The following is a 21,418-nucleotide window of genomic DNA, read 5'->3' on the forward strand; positions in this document are numbered from 1 at the left end:
AGATGGTTTTCCTCTTAGGTTTTATCAAACACAATGGGACATAATTAAAGATGATCTTATTCTCATGGTACAAAGTTTCTTCTTTACTGGTTTTCTTTTGAAAAAATTAACAGAACAAGATTCTCTTTAATTTCTAAAATGGCCACTCCTCATAAACCAAAAGACTTCAGGCCCATTGCCCTTTTTAATACTTCCTACAAGATAATTTCAAAAATTATTGCAAGAAGAATGAAAAGCATGTCACCAATATCATTTCTCCAACGCAAGCTGCTTATGTCACAGGGATATTAATAAGTGAAAACATCTCCCTTGTTCAAGAAATGGTTCATAATATGAAGAGGAAAAAAAGGAATTGGTGGTTTTTAGCTCTCAAGATGGACATGTCAAAAGCCTTTGATAAGCTAGAATGGTCCTTTCTCATGGATGTCCTAAAGAAATTTGGTTTTTGTGAGAAATTGTGTAACTTAATTTTTCAGTGTATAAGTACCACTGAGGTTGAAGTACTTCTAAATGGGTCACCATGTAAATCCTTTCATCCATCAAGAGGAATCAGGCAAGGTGATCCATTATCACCTTTCATCTTCATCATTGTCATGGAAGATCTTTCAGGGAAACTAGCTTACTGTTAACAAGCTAAATTACTCACTGGAGTAAAAATTGCAAGAAGAGGTCCTAAGATTAACCATTTATTATTTGCATACGATTGCCTTCTTTTTTGTAAGGAAAACTTGAATCAAACAAGATATCTTCTTCAAATCATTAAAGAATTTAGTAAGTGCAGTGGCCAAGTTATTAATTTCTTAAAATCTTCAGTGTACTTCAAAAAAGAAACGAGTCTCTCTACTTATCAAATACTTTTTGGTACTCGTTAGGTACCGATTATGGATGAAAAGGAAAAATATCTTGGACTGCCTTTTTTCGTTGAAAGAAATAAAAAGGTTCCTTTTTCAGTCTTGATTGATAAGATGGAAAATAGGTTACTCAAATGGAATTCCATTAATCTCTCAGAAGCAGGTAGAACTGTGATGGTCAAGCATGTCCTATATGCTTTACCTGTTCACCATATGATTTCTTTTAAGCTACCAGATCAGACCATTAAAGCTCTTAACTCAGTTCAGTGTAAATTTTGGAGGAAAAAAGACACCAACAAAGGTGTAGTCATTTCTTGGAGTAGCCTCAGCAAAGATAAAAAAGAAGATGATTTAGGATTCATGGATCTTGAGTGTTTCAACAAAGCTTTCCTTGCTAAATCTGCATGGAGATTATGCACCAATACAGATGATCTATGGTCCAAAGCCATGGGATCTAAATATTATTCTGAAGGTATATTTAATCACATGGTGAAAGACGATTCTTCATTTTCCTGGAGCAGTATATCCTCTGAAATTCCATTTATTAAAAGAAACAGTAAATGGCTATTAGGAAATGGTGCTAGTATCAAGATTTGGGCAGATAATTGGATCCCTAGATATGATTCTCCTCCTTAGCCTAAGGTTAATGGAGTTAATCCAACAAGTTATATTTTGGTCAAGGACTTATTCTCTCCTTCAATGCATTGTTGGAATATGAATCTTCTGTTTGATTTGTTCACTCCTGAGGTATATCTCTCAATTCTTCTATCTCTAGTCATGCTCAACAAAAAGACACTATAATCTAGAAGTTGGAAAAGAATGGGCATTTTACTGTAAAATCAGATTACAAGAAAATATATCAAGATAAGCACAGGGTTTCAAACATGTCTCAAGAGAGGAATGATGCTTTCAAAACTATTTGGAGTCTTCCAGTTATTCCTATAGTTAAACATTTCCAAACGAAATGTTTACAAAATATCCTTCCTACAAGACAGATAGTTTTCAGATTTGTGCAAGATAAAGATAAATCTTGTCATATTTGTAGTAGAGAACTAGAGGCTTCTTCACATATACTCCTACATTGTGATTATGCCAGTGCTTTATGGTTTGGGGTTAGTGGGTTACAATTTGAGGAAGAAGATATTATTCAGCATATTCTTACCTCCTGGTTTATTCAGTTTAGAAGAAAATTAAGCCACTACTTCTGAAGAGATGATTAAGAGAGTAATCGCTGCTTGGGATTTATGGTAGGAGAGGTGCTCTAAATTTTTTGAAGACAAGTTGTTATCCCCCCAACAGTTGATTGTCAGAATTACTAATCTTTATATAGATCAATCTTCCCTGATAGTTAAGAAAAACAGCAGGCCAATCTCTACAGAAGCTAGGATTCATATCAGATGGATTCTTCCAAAGAATGGTCCTTTATGAAAATGCGGGGGTACAACAACCTCACCCAATATTTCAATTAGAGATTTGTATGGACTAACTCCAGTATATTTTCTAGAGAATCATCTAGACAATCAGAATCAATATAGAGAAAAGTATATCGAGGAGTTAATATCTCAATCTCTTGATTTGATCTTTACTCAAGCAAATAGAAATCTGCGAGTCTTTATCAAATACAAGGATAATAACTTGGATGGTACAAAAGACCAATATTCAAGGATCAATCAATTTCCAATCAACAACCAAAGGTTGGATTTCACAATTGATCGATACAGCGAACAACCTGTGATATTTCAATTATATAACAAAATATAATACGGAATAGAAATAACATAGATACCAAAAATTTTGTTAACGAGGAAACTGCAAATGCAGAAAAACCCCGGGGCCTAGTCCAGATTGAACACCACACTATATTAAGCCGCTACAGACACTAGCCTACTACAAACTAACTTCGGTATGGACTGTAGTTGAACCCTAATCAATCTCACACTGATTCAAGGTACAATTGCGCTCCTAACGTCTCTGATCCCAGCTGATCTTACCCACAACTAAGAGTTGCTACGACCCAAAGTCGAAGACTTGATAGACAAATCTGTCTCACACAGAAAAGTCTATAAGATTAAATAAATCTGTCTCCCACAGAAATACCCAAGAGTTTTTTTTTTCCGTTTTTTGATAAATTAATGTGAACAGAAACTAATTGATAACCCGGACTTATATTCCCGCAGAACAGCCCAGTATTATCAATCACCTCACAATAATCTAAATCGTATGGTAGCGAAACTAGATATTTTGGAATCACAAATGATGAGACGAAGATGTTTGTGATTTATTTTTATCTTGCCCTATTGGAGATATAATCTCAAGCCAATTATTAAATTGAACTCGTACGATAGAAAACGGCAAGATCAGATCGCTAAACTACAATAAAAGTAGTTTCATCTGGCTTCTCTCGAGAAGAAACCTAAGGTTAAAGGAGAATCGACTCTAGCAAACCAACTAGTATCACACAGGAGGTGTGTGGATTAGTTTTTCCAGATGCTAGATGTCTCCTTTATATAGTTTTTCAAATCAGGGTTTGCAATCGAAGTTACCTTGGTAACAAAGCATTCAATATTCACCGTTAGATGAAAAACCTAATTCAACCCAGCTAATATCTTTCAACCGTTAGATTGAAACTTAGCTTGTCACACACACAAATGAAATGTATTCATTTAGGTTTGAGTAATCGTACCTAAACGTGTACACTTAGTTGGTTCAAGCAAAAGCTTACCAACACATATTTCGAGAAAAAGATAGGCGAGTAAACTCGGCTCGAAATAGCAAACGTGTATGTATGAAAACTATCATTCTTAAACAACTTTATCTCAAGAGTAGTAGATAGAATAGACTTTTGAGTGATAGATAAGTTCAAGTCTCTACATACCTTTTATTCGGATGAAGTTCCACTTATTCCTCGAGTAGTTCTTCGTCTTCGTAAGATGATCACCATGGAGTCTGGAGCTTCAACTACACTTGACTATCCTAGACCGAGACTTAGTCGTAAGTAAACTAGAAATCAAGACATATAGTTTTGATCACTAATATTGACAAACATGCTTGAGATATCAACGCATGCGAGTTCGACCGAGCGATGCTCTAACACTTTAACACTTTAATTTTGATGGCTCTTTTGATAATATCACTAAAAATAGTGGAACTGGTCTAATATTACGTAATTTTGCAGGTGAATCAAGAGGAGCTAAATGCAGCTATATTGCAGACGCACTAATCCAGAACAAGTGGAAGGAAAAGATTTCTAGGAGGTTGTTTAATGGGCTCAGAAGCTGAAGTTAGAAGTGGTGAATTTTGAAACTGACTCAAGGATCATAGTTGAAACTATTAAAAGAGGACAATTCCATTTAAACTGGCAGTTTCATCAGTTCATTAGAGATTTATTTATTGTTTTCAAAATAATAAGAATTGGAAGTGTTATTATGTTTCTAAGGAACAAAATAAGATTACATACATTCTTTTTAAGGTTGCGCATACTGAGCAGCTTACAAAGGAATGGTCTGACAATACCCCTAGATGTATTCAATCTCAACTCTTGTTGGAGATGGAGGGTTCACCCTCTTAACTATCAATAAATTTTTTCCGATCAAAAATATAAAAAATAAGAAAAGGGTAGTTTTAGAAACATCCCCTTGATTAGCGAGATAGCTCATCTATTTATGGGACAAAATTTAAAACCAACTAGCTCATTTAATTTGGTACGGAGGGAGTATTTGATTAATATTTTTAATTAAGTGTATCAAGTATATGATTAATGTATTATTTTCTCGAAAATGATTAATTCACCGAATTTTGCACCGTGTGATAGGGGCGGTGGGGCCCACTCCTGCCCACCCATATCCCAATGCACTGAACGCTCAACTGAGTCCATTCGATTCCGTTCGGTGTAAATCACGGTACTATGTTCCAGTGCGACTAGAATTGTTCTTATTTGTTAATACTTAATAATAATTTTTTTTTTTCAATTTCAAGGTAGTGGAAATCTATATGCTTACGAAGGATACTCAAGGAAAATAATATATCAAGCAAACTCAACAATTAGGATAACTTACTCTTTTCAAAACTTATAGAGATGCATAATTGATTCTACCTCACAATAAAAATCTTGTTAGAGCATTGCGCGGTTGAACTCGCAAGCGTTGCTATCTCAAGCTTGTTTGTCAAATTCAGTTGATCAAAACTATAGTCTTGATTTCTAGTCTACCTATAGGAGTTTCAGACTAGGATAGATTGTATAGTTGAGCTTTAGACTTCACGGCACTTGAAGCAAAGATCTACTGAAGAATTCGGAGGAACTTCATCAACAAAAGGTATGTGGAGATTAAAACTTATCTATCCTTAGAAGTCTTTCGTATCATACACATTTGATATTAGGAGCTGAGTATAACTCCCTTATCTATTTCTCGAAATACGTGTTGGTAGCTTTTTATCTTAGATACATTCATCATCATTCTTGACTTTATGTCAAAACATGATCATGTGGAAATTTCCTTGAAACACCTTACATGATTTGTGTGAGACAATCATTTGATGTGAACTTGGAAAGTTTCATATTGATCATTCGATCACTTGAAAATTGCTTATTAGCTAATGGTGTATGTGATACATCCATTGTCGTCTTCTAAGAATGTTTTAAGGATTCAAATGGGAGTTAAGAGATAAAACCTACGTCTGGATATATTACGGTTTGTGTACTTAGTGTACGAACTATTTTGATAGAATTCAGGACCGGAAGTTTGCATATCCGTTCGCAAACTTATTCAACTGTTTAAGTCAGGGTACTTAAGTTTGCATACCCGTTCGCAAAGTGATTTAATTGTTGAAGTCCGGGAACCATGTTTGCGTACCCGTTCGTAAACGGTTTCAACTGAGTTTGGTCCGGAGCTAAAGTTTGTGTACCCGTTTGCAAACTGTTGGCTTGTGACCAGTGTCTGGAGATAAAGTTTGCATACCCGTTCGAAAAATTAATTGGTTCAAGTTCTTAAATCGGTAAAGTATGATTTGATACTCATGAACAAATACATTTATATAATAAGGAATGCAATATTTGCAAACCATAGCTTAAATGTTCATAAATTGATTCTTTCAAATCAATCCGATTTTGCTTCAATTCGTTCATGTATTTTACTATAAAATAATGAACAATTGAACAATTCTATGAAGAACACAACTAGATCCTTTGATTATGTTTGATAATCATAGTTGATCTAAATGTGTTAGAATATGAATTCGACAAAAGTGTTCATATGGCTAACTTAAGTTAACTATTATTGAGCCAACCTTATGTAAATGTTTAGGTATGATTACCCATATCTAAATGAAGTATATTTCATTTGTGTGTGACAAGATAAGTCTATCTAACGGTGGAGAGATATTTCTTTGGTTACAAGAAAAACTTAGCTTGTATCTAAATCAGGATTTCATCTAACGGTGAATAATGAATGCTTTGTTCCTAAGATAACTAAGAAAACCTTGATTTGAAAGTTATATAAAGGAGAACTCTAGCAACTGGGAAACCTAATCCCCACACCTCATGTGTGATACTAGTTGTATACTAGATTCAATTCTCCTTCAGCCTAGGTTTTTCCAAAACCGTGTAGGTTAACGACTTGAAGACTTCATTGGGATTCTGAAGCCAGATCCAACTATTTTCTCCGTAGTTGCGTATTCTGATCTTACTTGTTCTATCGTATTGAGTACTATCTTCTCTAAGATTGACGCGAGATTTATCTCCGATAGGTAAGATATAAAAAGTAATCACAAAGATCTTTGTCTCATTCTTTGTGATTCCACAATAACTTGTTTTACTACCATATAGTTAAGTTATTGTGAGGTGATTGATATTTCTAGGTTGTTCTTCGGGAATATAAGACCGGATTATCATTTGGTTCCTGTGCACCTTGATTAATCATAAGACGGAACAAAACTTCATAGGTATTTACGTGGGAGACAGATTTATCTATCTGAATAGGTTTTTCTGTGGTAGACAGATTGGTTTATAAGTCTTCGACTTTGGGTCGTAGAAACTCTTGGTTGTGGGTAAGATCAGCTAAGGGAATCAAGTGCGTAGAGTCCTGCTGGGATTCAGAGGCTTAAGGAACGTGAGTGTACCTTGATCAATGTGAGATTAGCGAGGGATCAATTACATTCCAGACCGAAGTTAATCTTGTAGTAGGCTAGTGTCTGTAACGGTTTAATACTGTGTGGTGTTCAATCTGGACTATTTTTTTTACGGTCACGGGGTTTTTCTGCATTTGTGGTTTCCTCGTTAACAAAATTTCTGGTGTCTATGTTATTTCTTTTCCGCATTATATTTGTTTATATAATTGAAATATCATAGGTTGTGCGTATTTCAATCAATATGTAAATACGACCTTGCTTGTTGGATAGGAATTGATTGACGCTTGGATATTGGTCTTTGGTACCATCCAAGTTATTTCTCATATCGAGTCTGACTGTCTAGTTGATTCTCTTGGAATTGTATTGGAGTTGTCCATACAGATTCCCGAACGAAATATTTGGCGTGGTTGTTAGACCCCGCCTTTTCAAATCTAATCAAATCAAATCATATATCTTGCGGAATCATAAATTCTAATACGAAGATAACTTTGTGATTCTAATATATCTTGTTCCTAATTTATAGTACGTGAACTACAATAATCAACAATAGCAGGAGTCAAATACAAGAACTATATCACGTAAAAGATGGTCTGACCGAGCTTCACAAATCCATAAGTGGGATCTTTAATAAAGTATATATAACCTAATATAGTTTCACAAGAAAATATAGGTTATGGAGGACGACTCTACCTTAGCAACTAGGACACCATAGTGTTAGGGATTCATAATTTAAAATAAAAGAGTCCTCTATTTATATACTCCCTCGGTTAAAAAAAGAAAGAAAGATACTATCACTTTTTCGATTTGTCTTATTTTTACGTGGCTAGTTTGTGGCCTATGAGGATTATTTGGGGCCTATGACTATAAGACAAAAAAAGGGTCATTATGAAGTAATATGAAAAACCCTTTATCCAACTATTTTACATAATGGCTAATTTGTCCATGATTAACTAGTGTTAATTGGATGATTAATTGATGTTTAATCATGTTAATCTAAAAATCAATTAATACTTCATCATCAAAACATGAAACAATTTTTTTTTGAAAAAATTAACCCAAAATCGGGTTATGTTCATGCTCTCATAAACTGATTCTAAGAATCGGGTTTTAAGACTTAGAACATAAAACGATTGTAGAATTTAAGAGTTTTTCTGTGATTTTTTTTCGTTACAATCGGTTTATGTTAATGCCCACATAAACCGATTGCAAATCTGGGTATTTCTTCAACTGTTTTGCTCATAACTTCTTCACCCGACGTCGGAATGACCTCATTCTTTTTGCGTTCAATTCTTATTTTTATGCTCTACAATAGAAAGATAAAAATTTCAGTGTTCGTGCCAAATTCAAACCATATTAATGAATTGGTTGATATATGCATTAGCATAAACAGATTGTGCTTGATGTTCATAAAACACGAAGAACATCAACCCAGAACCGGTTTACGTGGGTGTATAATAAAAAACAATTGCTTCTAACATCAACTACAATCGGACTAATCCCGTGCACACATAAATTTATTATGGGTTTATTTTCAGAAAATTTGATGAGTAAATTTCAGAGATTTTGAGTTAAATCATTGTTGAGTTTCTCTTAAAAGGAACGAATTAAAGGGATTAACTCAATCATTTGAATTGTTTATGCATGAAAATCCTTCAAAACCCCCAAAAAATGAGAATTCAATTGTTGTTTGTGATTAGGTTTTAGTTTTTGATTTTGATTTTGATGGAAATTTAAAAAAAAAGAGGTTTGATTAAAGATTTTTGTATTTGTTAATAGAAATGATTATGATTTCGTATTTATTATTGAATTATTAAGGTTTCTTTAAAGGATAATTTAATATTTTTACCTAGTTTAGACCCCTTATCCCCTTAGTCTAAGCGGGTGAGGAAATCTATAGCCCCCAAATAAACTACTAGGCCCCAAACTAGCCAGGCATTTTTAGGTGAAAATGAAAAAGTGATAATATCTCTTTTCTTAGAATCGGAAAGAGTATATAACAAGGCTTAGGGTTGCTTAGAATTGAAGCTACACAACTTCTCTAATTAAATTATTCCAAGTTATGAATTTATACATAAACATGTAATTCTCAATACTGGAGACATGATCGGCTAAACAACCTACCACCTAATGTCATCCAACACATTATAAATATACACCTTCCTCCTGACAGTATTCTAGATAAAATAATCTGGCCCCGCTCTAAATCAGGAAAATACACAACCGCTTCCGGGTATAGTTATCTAACACAACAAGATAACCTCGTACACCCAAACCCCCTACCAACAACCAAATTTTATGGATCTTACCATGTCCTCCCAAAATTCAGCTTTTCTTGTGGAAAGCTATAAAGGTTTGCCAACCTTGTCTATGATACATCACATCAATCTCTCCACTTCCAACCTTTGCCCCTGATGCAACTCCGGGCCAGAAACAACTCAACACATGCTTATCGATTGCACGAAGGCTATGTCCGCTTGGACCAGCCTTTCTAACCGCATATCAACAAACCAATCCCAAGGTAACAACCAACCAATTACCTTAAACCCTCAAAATTTTTTTTTACAAATACTACAAACACAAGGCAATACCTCTTCTGTCACTTCATGTTGTTTTCTACTATGGTCACTATGGACATCAAGAAATGATCTCGTATTCAATCAAGAGCAATCCACTCATACGGACATCCTGGCAAGATCATTATCACAACTAAAAAAGCGGGGTCTAACAACCTCACCCAATATTTAGCAATCTGTATGGACTAACTCCAATATACTTTCAAGAGAATCAACTAGACAGTCAGACTCAATCTTAATAAAAAGTATATCAAAGAGTTATGTCTCAATCTATTAATTCAATCCGCAATCAAACAAATACAATTTTTGAGCCTGATTGAATATAAGATAAATAACTTGAACGGTACCAAAGACCAATGTTCAAGGATCAATCAATTTCAATCAACAACCAAAGGTTGTATTTACCAATCGATCGATTCAATGAAAAACCTGTGATATTTCAATTATATAACAAAATATAATGCGGAAAAGAAATAACATAGACACCATAAGTTTTGTTAACAAGGAAACCTCAAATGCAGACTAACCCCGAGACCTAGTCCAGATTTGAACACCACACTATATTAAGCCACTACAGACACTAGCCTACTACAAAGATAACTTCGGTCTGGAATGTAGTTGAACCCTAATCAATCTCACATCGATTCAAGATACAATCGTGTTCCTTACGTCTCTGATCCCAACAGGATACTACGTACTTGATTCCCTTAGCTGATCTCACCCACAACTAATAGTTGCTACGACCCAAATTCGAAGACTTGATAAACAAATCTATCTCACACAGAAAAGTCTATTGAATAGATAAATCTGTCTCCCACAGATATACCTACGAGTTTTTGTTCTGTCTTTTGATAAATCAAGGTGAACATGAACCAATTGATAACCCGAACTTATATTCCTGAAGAACAACCTTGTATTATCAATCACCTCACAATAATCTTAATCGATTAACGAAACAAGATATCGTGGAATCACAAACGATGGAAGGTGTTTGTGACTACTTTTCTATCTTGCCTATCGGAGAAATTAATCTCAAGCCAATCTTATGATTGCACTCAATCACGATAGAAAACAATAAGATCAGATCACGCAACTCCAAAGAAAATAGTTGGGTCTGGCTTCACAATCTCATTGAAGTTTTCAATTTGTCAACCTACAGGGTTTCATGAAAAACCTAAGGTTTAAAGGAGAATCGACTCTAGCTTATACAACTAGTATCACACAAGAGGGGTGGGGATTAGGTTTCCCAGTTGCTAGAGTTCTCCTTTATATAGATTTCAAATGAGGGTTTGCAATCTAAGTTACCTTGGTAACAAAGCATTCAATATTCACCGTTAGATAAAAACTTGATTAGATTCAAGCTAAAAAATTTCAACCGTTAGATCGAACTTAGCTTTTTATACACAAATGAAATGTACCTTCATTTAGGTTTGAGTGACCGTACCTAAACGTGTACATTTAGTCGGTTCAACAATAGTTAACCAATGGTTAGCCATATGAGCACTTTCATTTCAACCTTATTCATCTTCACCATAACTAGTTCAAGTGACTCAAATGAACTAGTTTGAGAGTTATTCAATTGCTAAGATCTCATAGAAGTATACAAGACACAATTGAAGCAAAATCGGTTTTGATTCACTCGAACCAATTAACACTTCCAAACTCCAGCAGAAATTCACGGACGTGAAACTTTCGCCAGTATGCGTACGGGTACACATACTTCCCAGATTTCCAACAACCACCCGTACGCGTACTGGTATACTTTAGGTTCCCCGTTTTGGACGTTTACACAAATGTGAGAACACACTATGTTTATATCCAAACATGGTTACTTGTTCTAAACTCTCATTTCAATCATTGAAACTTTCTTAGAGGATGTTAAAATAGTCGTTATCCACAAACTATTTTCATCAAAGCGATTTTCAAGTTATTGAAATAATCAACATGACTTTCGTCACGAGTAAAGATGAACTTGGCCAAAGCGAAATCTTACCAACACATATTTCGAGAAATAGATAAGCGAGATAAACTAGGCTCGAAATAACAAATGTGTATAATTGAAGTCTATATAGCAATACGACTTTTGTCTCAAATAGGAGATAGAGTAGATGGACTTTTGAGTGATAGATAAGTTCAAGTCTCCACATACCTTTTGTCGATGAAGTTTAATAAGTTCCCTCGAGTAGTTCTTCATCTTCATTCAATGAATGCCGTGGAGTCTAGAGCTCAACTGCACTCACTATTATAATCCGAGACTTAGCTATAAGTAGACTAGAAATCAAGACTTATAGTTTTGGAAACTAAACTTGACAAACAAGCTTGAGATAGCAACGCTTGCGAGTTCGATCGAGCAATGCTCTAACAACAACAACAAGAATTTGAATGGGAAAAGAATATTTCTCCACCAATTCTTCCGGGGGAACTGAATTCCAGAATTACAACAAACATAACCAAGACGACTACAACCATTCAGGTAGGTTGGTGCCATCCAACAACAAGCTGGATTAAAGTGAACACATGTGGGGCAGCTAGAGGCCACCCGGGTATGGCGGGAGCAGGATTCATTTGCAGAGATTCAAACACGCAAATGATAATGGCACCTGCACAACCTCTTGGAGTAACCACGATGCTCACAGCAGAGACATGGACAACTGTGCTAGCAACCAGAACCGTGATTGCAAGAAGATGGACTAAAGTTTTATTTGAGACGGACTCAAAGAATCTCATGCACTTCATCAACACTCCAATGGAAGCCCCTTGGTATATTTCAGAAATGATCGCAGAAATTAAACACAGAATGAGTCAAATTCCTTTTTGTGCTATTCAACATAATTATAGGGAAGGAAACCAAGCAACAGACGGTATAGCAAACTATGCGGCAGATGGTAGCCAATCAAGAAACTACTAAACATCAATATGGGACCAGGCGAACCGGACTTTTATTGACCAAATTTTATTAGGCGACTCCAGGAGAATCACCTTCCCTCGTGTAATAACAATTTAGTTATTTTTCTAATATACGCATGCTTCAAATTTTTTTTTACCTTTTATCACAAAGAAGAGTATAAATTGATGGGTCCCATAGGTGATAGGTTACACAACTGTGCATAATTGATGGCATGCTTCGGTTAGGTTACAATCTTGGAAATCCATTTTGCAGCCCCCAGCATGGGGAAAGTTTTTTTGGCACGGGGAAAGTTTTTTTGGAAATCCAACTGTCCCAGCATGGGGAAAGTTTTTTTGGCACGCTTTTTCTTGAGACCTGGCTCCGCCCCTATCACTGTCGGGCCGCTATTAAGACCGTAATAACAAAGGGGCCAACCCAAATAAGCGCATTTGGTCGTTATAGATCCAAAATGGCTCATCCGCTGGACTATCCCAAATATTGTTGTCTATCATCCTTATCTGTGTCCGTCCTCTCATCATCATCCTCGTCATTCTTCTTCTTCTTCTTCCTCCACACCACAGTCCAACCAAAAAGATTACTCCTTCAAAACACAGAGGTAATTCTCTATTTCTCTACAGCTTTTATGGTCTCTCCTTTTTTTTTTTTTTTGTATTCTTGATTATGCTGAACATGACTCTAAATCACCTCTTCTTCTTTTTTCACTGAACCCCAGTCTAGGGTTTTTGTAATGTTGGCTTTCCACTTGGAAAGCTGATTGTTTACTTGGAAATACTGATTTTTTGATTGAAATTTGCTGTTATTGGAAAATAAGAGGAAGAATTTGCTTCATTTAATTGGGGAATAGCATTTAGTTGAGTATCAACAAATAGCATTATATGATTGATTTATGAATGAATTTCAGCAATTTTGAGTTTATTTGATTTCAGTAAAAAATTACAGGAATGAGAATGTCATGGATTTTGTTTTGGAACCTCCTACATTTTGGATGCCATATTTTTCAGAATTTGTTAGCTATTTGGATTCAGTAAAATGAGAATGTCAGGGATTGATTTTTCAGCAATTGAATGGAACCCCTTACATTTCAATGCCATTATTTTGAGCTAATTGTTATTTTGGATGCCATTCTTTTCAGGATTTGTTAGCTATTTGGATTCAGTAAAATGAGAATGTCAGGGATTGATTTTCAGCAATTGAATGGAAACCCTTACAGCTTTGTCGCCTAATATTATTTGGTTCAGCTAATTGTTCTTTTCTGCATTTAATTGGAAAGCGTTTATCATTATTGATGCTTAATGTTTTAACAGTACCCTCTTTTATGAGAGAGGAACATTTAAGTAGAACTGGTATCAAAAATTTAAAGCGTCATCTTAATGCTTAATCTGCCTGGACGATTGCTTTAATTTGAGCTAATTTTTGATATGTCATTTGGCAGAACATGACCAAGTAACATGGAGAAACTGTCTGTTGAATTAGAGAAAGACATGATGGACTATGTAGCTTTGGAGGATGCCACCGAAGAGTGTTGTGTTATAGAAGATGTTGAAGTTCCCATGGTTTTGGATGATACAAACAAGGACGATTTATCTACATGTTTGGCTGGTGGAATCACACAACCAACCACGGACCTGGAATTTGTTTCTGAAGATGACGCCAGGAACTTTTATAATTCTTATGCGAAGCAAATGGGATTTAGCATTCGGGTGAACTCGTACTATCGTTCAAAAAAGGACAATTCAATTATTTCAAGGGAATTTTGTTGTTCTAAAGAAGGTTTCCGCAGGGATAAGCGAGCAAGAAAGATGGATTCTAGTGATGATGCAAAAAGAAGGAGAGCCAGACCTATCACAAGGGAAGGCTGCAAGGCAATGATGACCGTTAGGAGGCGAGATTGTGGAAAATGGTATGTTGCGAAATTAGAGAAAACTCATAATCATGAGTTGGTAACTCCAGCTATGAGACATTTCCTGAGATCTCATCGACTGGAAAATGAGCCACAGAAAAGCTTGAGTAGTAATTATGAATCACCAGAAATCAGTACAAAGAATACAGGGAATCTCTTCACGGAGGAGTGTGGAGTGATCAACAAAAATGGGTTTCCCACTCAAGGCGAAACTAATTTTATTGGGAAAGGACGGCTAAGCACCTTTGGTCTAGATGCACAAAGTCTTCTAGGGTTTTTTAAAATTATGAAAGCAAATGATCCTGCTTTCTTTTATGCAATACAGGTAGATGATGAAGACCGTCTGAGCAGTGTTTTCTGGGTCGACACAAGGTCAAGAATTTCTTACAATTGCTTCTCTGACGTGGTTGCTTTTGACTCAACATACCAAGTAAATCAATATAAAATGTCGGTTGCTCCATTCACAGGAGTAAATCATCATAAACAGTCCATATTGTTTGGCTGTGCATTGCTTGCGGACGAGTCTGAGTCTACCTTTATCTGGCTTTTTAAGACATGGCTCGAAGCAATGTCCGGTCGGCAACCGGGATTAATAATAACAGATAATGATATAACCATAAGAACTGCTGTTGAGAGAGTTTTCCCAGAATCTTGCCATCGATATTGCAAGTGGCACATCCTGAGCAAGATGCCTAGAGAAATGGGACAGGTCTACAGTGCACTTCCAAAGACATTTCAAACTGAGCTCGATAAGTGCGTTAACAAGAGTGAAACTGGTGAAGAGTTTGAATTAGCTTGGAGTTCACTCCTTGATAAGTATAGTCTTCTGGGTAATGAATGGCTTCAATCACTATATGCTGACTGTAAATTATGGGCTCCAGCATACTTAAGAGACATATTCTTTGCAGGAATGTCAGCAACTCAACGAAGTGAAAGTGTGAACTCACTCTTTGATGGCTATGTCAATGCAAGAACAACTATACAAGATTTTGCAGAGCAGTATGAGAAAGCTCTGAATGATCGTTTTGAAAAAGAAGCTCGGGCAGAATTCGACACATTTTACACCAAACCTGTTCTGAAAACACCCTTGCCTATGGAGAAACAAGCGGCAGATATATATACGAGAAAAATCTTCACAGTTTTCCAAGTAGAAATTTTTGAGTCTCTCGTTCTTGCGGTGAAGAAGAGTGTGGATGATGGGGCAATCACCACATATGAGGTAGCAAGATTCGACGAAGAACGTAAGGCATATTTTGTTGCATTTAATGAGTCGGAACAAGTAGCTAGTTGCAGTTGCAAAATGTTTGAATCAGAAGGCATTCTTTGCAGACACATACTCGCAGTTTTCAGAGCAACAAATATGTTCGTTCTTCCATCCCACTATATCCTGAAACGATGGACGAGAAATGCCAAGGACGAAGCTGTATCAGATCTTTTACCCCGTGTGGAATCTCAATCTGATTCTCGTAAGGCAAAGAACATGCAGTACAATGTTTTGTATCAAGAAGCCATCAAATGTGCAGAGGAAGGGGTGGCATCAGACCATAGTTTTAAGGTTGCATTTAATGCTTTACGGGAGGCAAGGTATAAAATACTGAATGCGAAGAAAAATGCTTTTGATGCCTCTAAAGTTGTAACAGTTGTCAATACAAATGATCAGATTGAAAACATGTTAGATTGTCAGATTGACAGTTCTGCATACCCAACCACATCTCCCAGTCTTCAACAAGATAATACAGAAGACTCTCCCACGAGTAACTCTAACTACAAGCTTGTACCAGAGCAGCCTGCAAGCAGCATCGCGACCAAATGCAGGAGTCCTGGACTCGACAGTTGTCCTTGCTTGTGGCCGAAGGATACTGACCCAAACTCTGTTACGGTAATAAATATTTTTTTGAACATCAACAGACCAAAATTATTTACAAGATAATGCTTTCAGATACTATGTGCTTAATGTTGGTTTTTGTTTTATATGATCAGACCGATCAAGAGTTAGAACCTATCGCTAGTCATGGGGTCCTGGAGAGCATACCTCAAAGCTGAAAGTATACACGTCGATATGATTTATACCTCCTTCATTCTGTCTATCTTCATGGTTCTATTTGATTTGAGCTGGTAATGCAAGTGACTTCCAACACGAAATCTTGTTTCCTTCCACTGCTTAATGTTTGTGCGGTATGATTTGGGGTCCTAATCGTTAAGCATTGCAGTAGTACTGTGCACTAGCATTGAGATATTTTGTTTTCTAATTGGTCTGCCAGTGTTCCTTCAGTCAACTCTGTACTCTCTGTTGTTTACTTATTTTTGGTTCAGGAATGGTGGATCTGATAGAGTATATGTGATTTTTTAAGGCAGAGTGTTTTGTATTGAATTTTCTTTTTTGGCTTCCTCTGTAGCCTTTGTTTTTGTCCCCTTTTCTCCTCCATAGACCGGCAATTTCAATACCGACTCATTGTTTGTCTCTTTTTTACTTGCTGTGCTGGATCTGTGATCTGATTTACTCCTAATTCTTCAGGATTGTAGGACCTGATTCTAGTTTGTTTGTATTTGAATCTAAATGGCCTCCTCATCTTTCTGTTTGCAGGTTTTTCGGCGTTCATAATTAACTCTGATGACGCCCAAAATGTACATATGTGGTAAGAAACCATCATTATCTTATATAGAAAAGGGTGACAGTTCTTGCATTTTTATCGACCCTAATCAGTTTCCTCGTTCACTTTTCAAGTTCAGTAGATATATATATAGAGAGACTCTTTAGGATATAAAAATTTTCTTGGGTATTCTTCCAGACTGTATATTACTATATGTCAAATTCATGACTTGCTCCTGTTTTAACGCATGCATAGTCAACTCATGAAATATCGCTAGTCGAAGTGGATCGCAAAGTCGAAGAAAACTCCATTTCTCATGAAGTTGCTGAACAGATGTTAATGGAGGAAGAAAGATTGGAATCGGTGAACATGGGAATCTCTGATGCAGCTGTTATTGTAGTTTCATTTGGTGGGAAAAGAAATGAGCAGCAGGGACATTCATTTAGTACCTTGGAGCCTGCTAAGGTAATCCCTAGTTACATCAAATTTATTCTTCTGCTTGACCTAGTTTCTCTTCAATTTATTTCCAATCATCTTATTGCTCTTTCAGATAGCCTAAATTGCATTTTCCATATTTATACTCGTGATTTTCGCTATGTCCAACATTTAATTTATTCTCATTATATGCATATCCTGCCAGACTCAATATCTCTTGCTCTGCTCCTGTATGACTCATAAAATTTTGGTGCTTCCCCTCTTGCTTGCTATCCTTTTACTCTCTTTCCTTGCTCATTATATCTCTTCCTATTTGCTTCTTCTATTCTTGAGGGCTATTATATTCAGTACCAAATCTGATAAAATGGATCCTAGATTCTCATTTCTCCGGGTGTGCGGTTCTAACGTGTAGTATGCCGGTTCTTAAATCTCAGTTCAAGCTACCGTAGACATAACATAGATGTTATTTTCCTATCACAAACAAATCTAAAAGAGTTCTGCATAATCTTAAGTTAAGACTTAAGAGTATAAGATGAAGTGAGGAAACAATCTACTGGGGTCAATATATTAAGGATAAATAGGTAGAAGAAAATGATCACAGTACTCGATTTATCTATCAAAGTGCATCTGAGAAAAGGAGAATTAATAGAATCTCTGCTGTAAGAGGCCCTTCTAGTCTCTGGATTTAAGGACAAGGACCTTTAAGTAGCTTATTTTCTATTCATTTATAAAGCATCCTCTTCAGGTAGTACTATTGATCTTGTTTACGTCACTATCTTTCAACTTGTCTTAAACTCTTATGAGAATGATTTGTTATGTTCTGTTCCTTCTGATGAAGAGATCAAAAAAATGCTTTGTTCGATGAGCTTTTGGGGTGTAACAGATCCTGATGGTTTCCCCAGGTTTTTTCCAGCATCTCTGAAACACTCCAAGTGATGATAATTCTAGATGGGTTTAAAAGGCTTCCATGGAACTAAGTTTTGATAAAAAAATCAACCACACTTTTATCTCTTACACCCAAAACTAATTTTCCTGGTATTCCAAGTGAGTACAAACCTATTAGTCACAAAATAGTGGGTAAAATTGCTGCTTTTAGGATTAAACCTCATCTGGAGTCTGGAAAGATTGGTTTGGAGACACCAATCTGCTTTATTCCTGAAAGGCAAATCACAGATTATTCCCATGAAATTATGCACACTATGAAAATTACTAAGAGAAAATCAGGTTACATGTCCTTAAAACTTGATCCCTCTAAGGCTTTTAAATAGGCTGGAATGGAGCTTTATCATTAGAATTCTTACTTTTTTTGATTTTAATAGTGATTTTTGTGGTTAATACATATGTTATACTGCTTGTTATTCTGCGCTTGTGAATGTCTCTCCTCGCGGAACAGATTTTCCTACAAGAGGAATTGGGCAGGGAGATCCTCTTCCACACTCTCTTTATTCTTCGTATGGAAGCGTAATCAAAGCTTTCTTAATTATGCTGAAAACTAAAAATCTGATTAGTGGAATAAAACACACTAAGAGTAGTCCTTCTACGACACCTTTGTTCTTTCTCAATGGTTCCTTTTTACTTACTAGTGCCAACCTGGTCCAGGCAAAAAATTTAACGGACTTGCTTTAAATCTTCAGTGTTTCCTCTAGTCAGTTGGTCAACTACCCTGGTATCTAATTTAGCAAAAATGTCCAAAACAAGCATTGTTAAATTATATATCTAGAACTCTCAGGGTCAATAAAATCAAAGCAAAGTTGCTTTCCCAAGCTTGTAGGACCAATCTCAATAGACATGTACTTGCAGTGCAATATTTTGTACCAAGAAGCCTTCAGACGTGCAGAGGAAGGGGTGGCATCAGACCATAGTTTAAGGTTGCATTTAATGCTTTACGGGAGGCGAGGTGTAAAATATTGAATGCGAAGAAAAATGGAAAAATGCTTTTGATGCCTGTAAAGTTGAAACAGTTGTGATCTTTAGTGTATAAAATATTGGTCCCGCCACTGACTTAATGTCCTTCTATGTATGTTACTTACGTGTCCAAAGTAGTTAATAACCTATAATGCAGTATTGCCGTACGATTTATCTTAAATATGATTGAATTAGTGTGTTGATTACATTTTGGTTTAATTGCAACTGTCTATGAATCATCAATGTCAGTGAACATAACATTTAAAAAATTGAGTTTCATCCATTCATATATGATAAGACAGACATAGGGAATGATATTGTAAAAAGACATCAATTATGATTAAACTAACACTTAAACATAGTTTCTCTCCTAAAAAGATCATAAGAATCGATTCTAATTGGTCTGCTAGTGTTCCTTCGGTCAACTCTGTGCTCTGTGTTGTATGCTTATTTTTGGTTCTAGAAATGTGGATCTGATAGAATTTACATGCTTTTATCAGGCACGAGCGTTTTGTATTGACCTCTCTTCTCTAGTTTCCTCTGTAGCCTGTAGGTCTTTTTTATCCTTTTCTCTTCCATGAGCCGTCAGTTTTCACTTTGACTCATTGTTAGTCTCATTTTACTTGCTATCCTGTGTTGAATCTCTGATCTGATTTACTTCTCTTTCTTCAGGGACGTAGGACCTGATTCAACTTTGTTGATATTTATATCTAAATGGCCTTCTCTTCTTTCTGTTTGCAGGTTGTTTGGCGTTCATCATTACGACTGTTGAGGCCCCCAGTTTACATGTGGCAAGAAACCAACCCTATCTTATGAAGAAAAGGGTGTCCAGTTCTTGCATTTTTGTCGACCTTAATGAGTTTCCTTGTTCACTTTCCAAGTCCAGTAGATGTGTAGATAGAGAGATTTTGTACTATATAAAAAATTTCTTGAGTATTCTTGCATCCACTGTAAGTCAAATTGTAATTTGCTCCTATGTTAACACATGCATAGCCAAAATCATCTCATGAAGTATCCAATTCTAAGGGGATGGAAAAGTTGAAGAAAACTGCATTTGGAAAAGTTTAAGAAAACTGCATTCCTCGTGAAGTTGCTGAAAGGGTGTTAATGGAGGAAGAAATATTGGAATCGGTGGCTAGTCTAAACTCGGGAACCTCTGACACAGCTCTGATTGTAGTTCCATCCGGTGGAAAGATAACGAGCAGCAGGGACATTCACCGAGTACCTTGGAGCCTGCTAAGGTAATCCTTACTTCCATTAAATCTCTCCTCTTACTTAACCTAGTTTCTCTTCTATTTATTTTTAGTCATCTTGTTGCTCTTTCAGATCGCCTAAATTGCATTTTCCATATTAATACCAATAGTCAAACATCTAGTTTATTATAGTTGTAACTATCCTGCCAGAATATCTCCTGCTATGCTCTTGTATACGATTCATAAAATTTTATTGCTCCCTCTCACGCACGCTTGATTGCTATGCTATCACTTTCTTTTTGTCTCCTTATATTTTCTTCCTATTTGCTTCTATTCTAGTGTGATTATATTCAGTACCAAATCTGATAAAATAGATGTTAAAACAAAATCTCTGGGTGTGACTTGATGGTTCTGTCATGGAATATGCAGGGCCTTAGATCTCAGTTAAAGCAAAATCACCTTAGACACTGAAAACCCATAACATAGATGTTTGTTTCAGATCATAAGCAAAATCTAAAATACCTCTTATGGAAAGAGTTCTGCGTAATCTTAAAAGGATTGGTTTGTTATCCTATCAGGTGGAAAATCTGTAGGTTTCACTATTGCTTGGTTCAGAAGAATTTAGGCCTCTTTGGTGAAGCTTGAAGAATTTTAAGATTGTAAATGACACTTATGGTGCTTTTCAGCCCTCGACTCTAATCTTAGTGCAAGTAAGTCGATGGGATTTCCTTGATATTTTTGCATGTTCATTCTTATCCCTGAGCTGCCGAACAATTATCGGGGACATGAATCTTGTTCTGCGTACTTCTGAAAAAAGAAGTCCATATTTTACTTGTTGTATGCTGTAGAAAATTATTTGGTGATACAAGACAGGTTTTCATCATAATTGCATATTTCTTGCTGTTCGATTCATTGCTGGTCTTGTTGATTTCTGGCCAA

At 36.0% G+C, this 21,418-nt stretch overlaps 2 protein-coding genes across 5 annotated transcripts; both read left to right on the plus strand.

Moving 5' to 3' along the window:
• The first annotated feature begins 965 nt into the window (after positions 1-965).
• On the plus strand, positions 966-1,487 carry LOC113334098 (uncharacterized mitochondrial protein AtMg00310-like). The gene has a single exon (XM_026580435.1). The coding sequence runs from the start codon at positions 966-968 to the stop codon at positions 1,485-1,487; it is 522 nt and encodes a 173-aa protein (XP_026436220.1).
• An 11,429-nt stretch (positions 1,488-12,916) lies between these two features.
• Positions 12,917-20,789, plus strand: LOC113333986 (protein FAR1-RELATED SEQUENCE 5-like). 4 transcript variants are annotated; one of them, XM_026580335.1, is made up of 7 exons: positions 12,917-13,050; positions 13,588-13,798; positions 13,888-16,234; positions 16,336-16,470; positions 16,940-16,991; positions 17,202-17,411; positions 20,028-20,226. In XM_026580335.1, the coding sequence occupies exons 3-4, from the start codon at positions 13,904-13,906 to the stop codon at positions 16,396-16,398; spliced, it is 2,394 nt and encodes a 797-aa protein (XP_026436120.1). In that variant the 5' UTR covers positions 12,917-13,050; positions 13,588-13,798; positions 13,888-13,903; the 3' UTR covers positions 16,399-16,470; positions 16,940-16,991; positions 17,202-17,411; positions 20,028-20,226. The 4 variants fall into 4 exon arrangements, with proteins under 4 accessions (XP_026436120.1, XP_026436121.1, XP_026436119.1 ...); XM_026580336.1 differs by having other exon boundaries at positions 13,588-13,687; XM_026580334.1 differs by having other exon boundaries at positions 13,588-16,234; positions 20,028-20,789.
• The last annotated feature ends 629 nt before the right edge of the window (positions 20,790-21,418 follow it).

This window comes from Papaver somniferum, unplaced genomic scaffold (assembly GCF_003573695.1).
Source record: "Papaver somniferum cultivar HN1 unplaced genomic scaffold, ASM357369v1 unplaced-scaffold_135, whole genome shotgun sequence".
Lineage (NCBI taxonomy): Eukaryota > Viridiplantae > Streptophyta > Magnoliopsida > Ranunculales > Papaveraceae > Papaver > Papaver somniferum.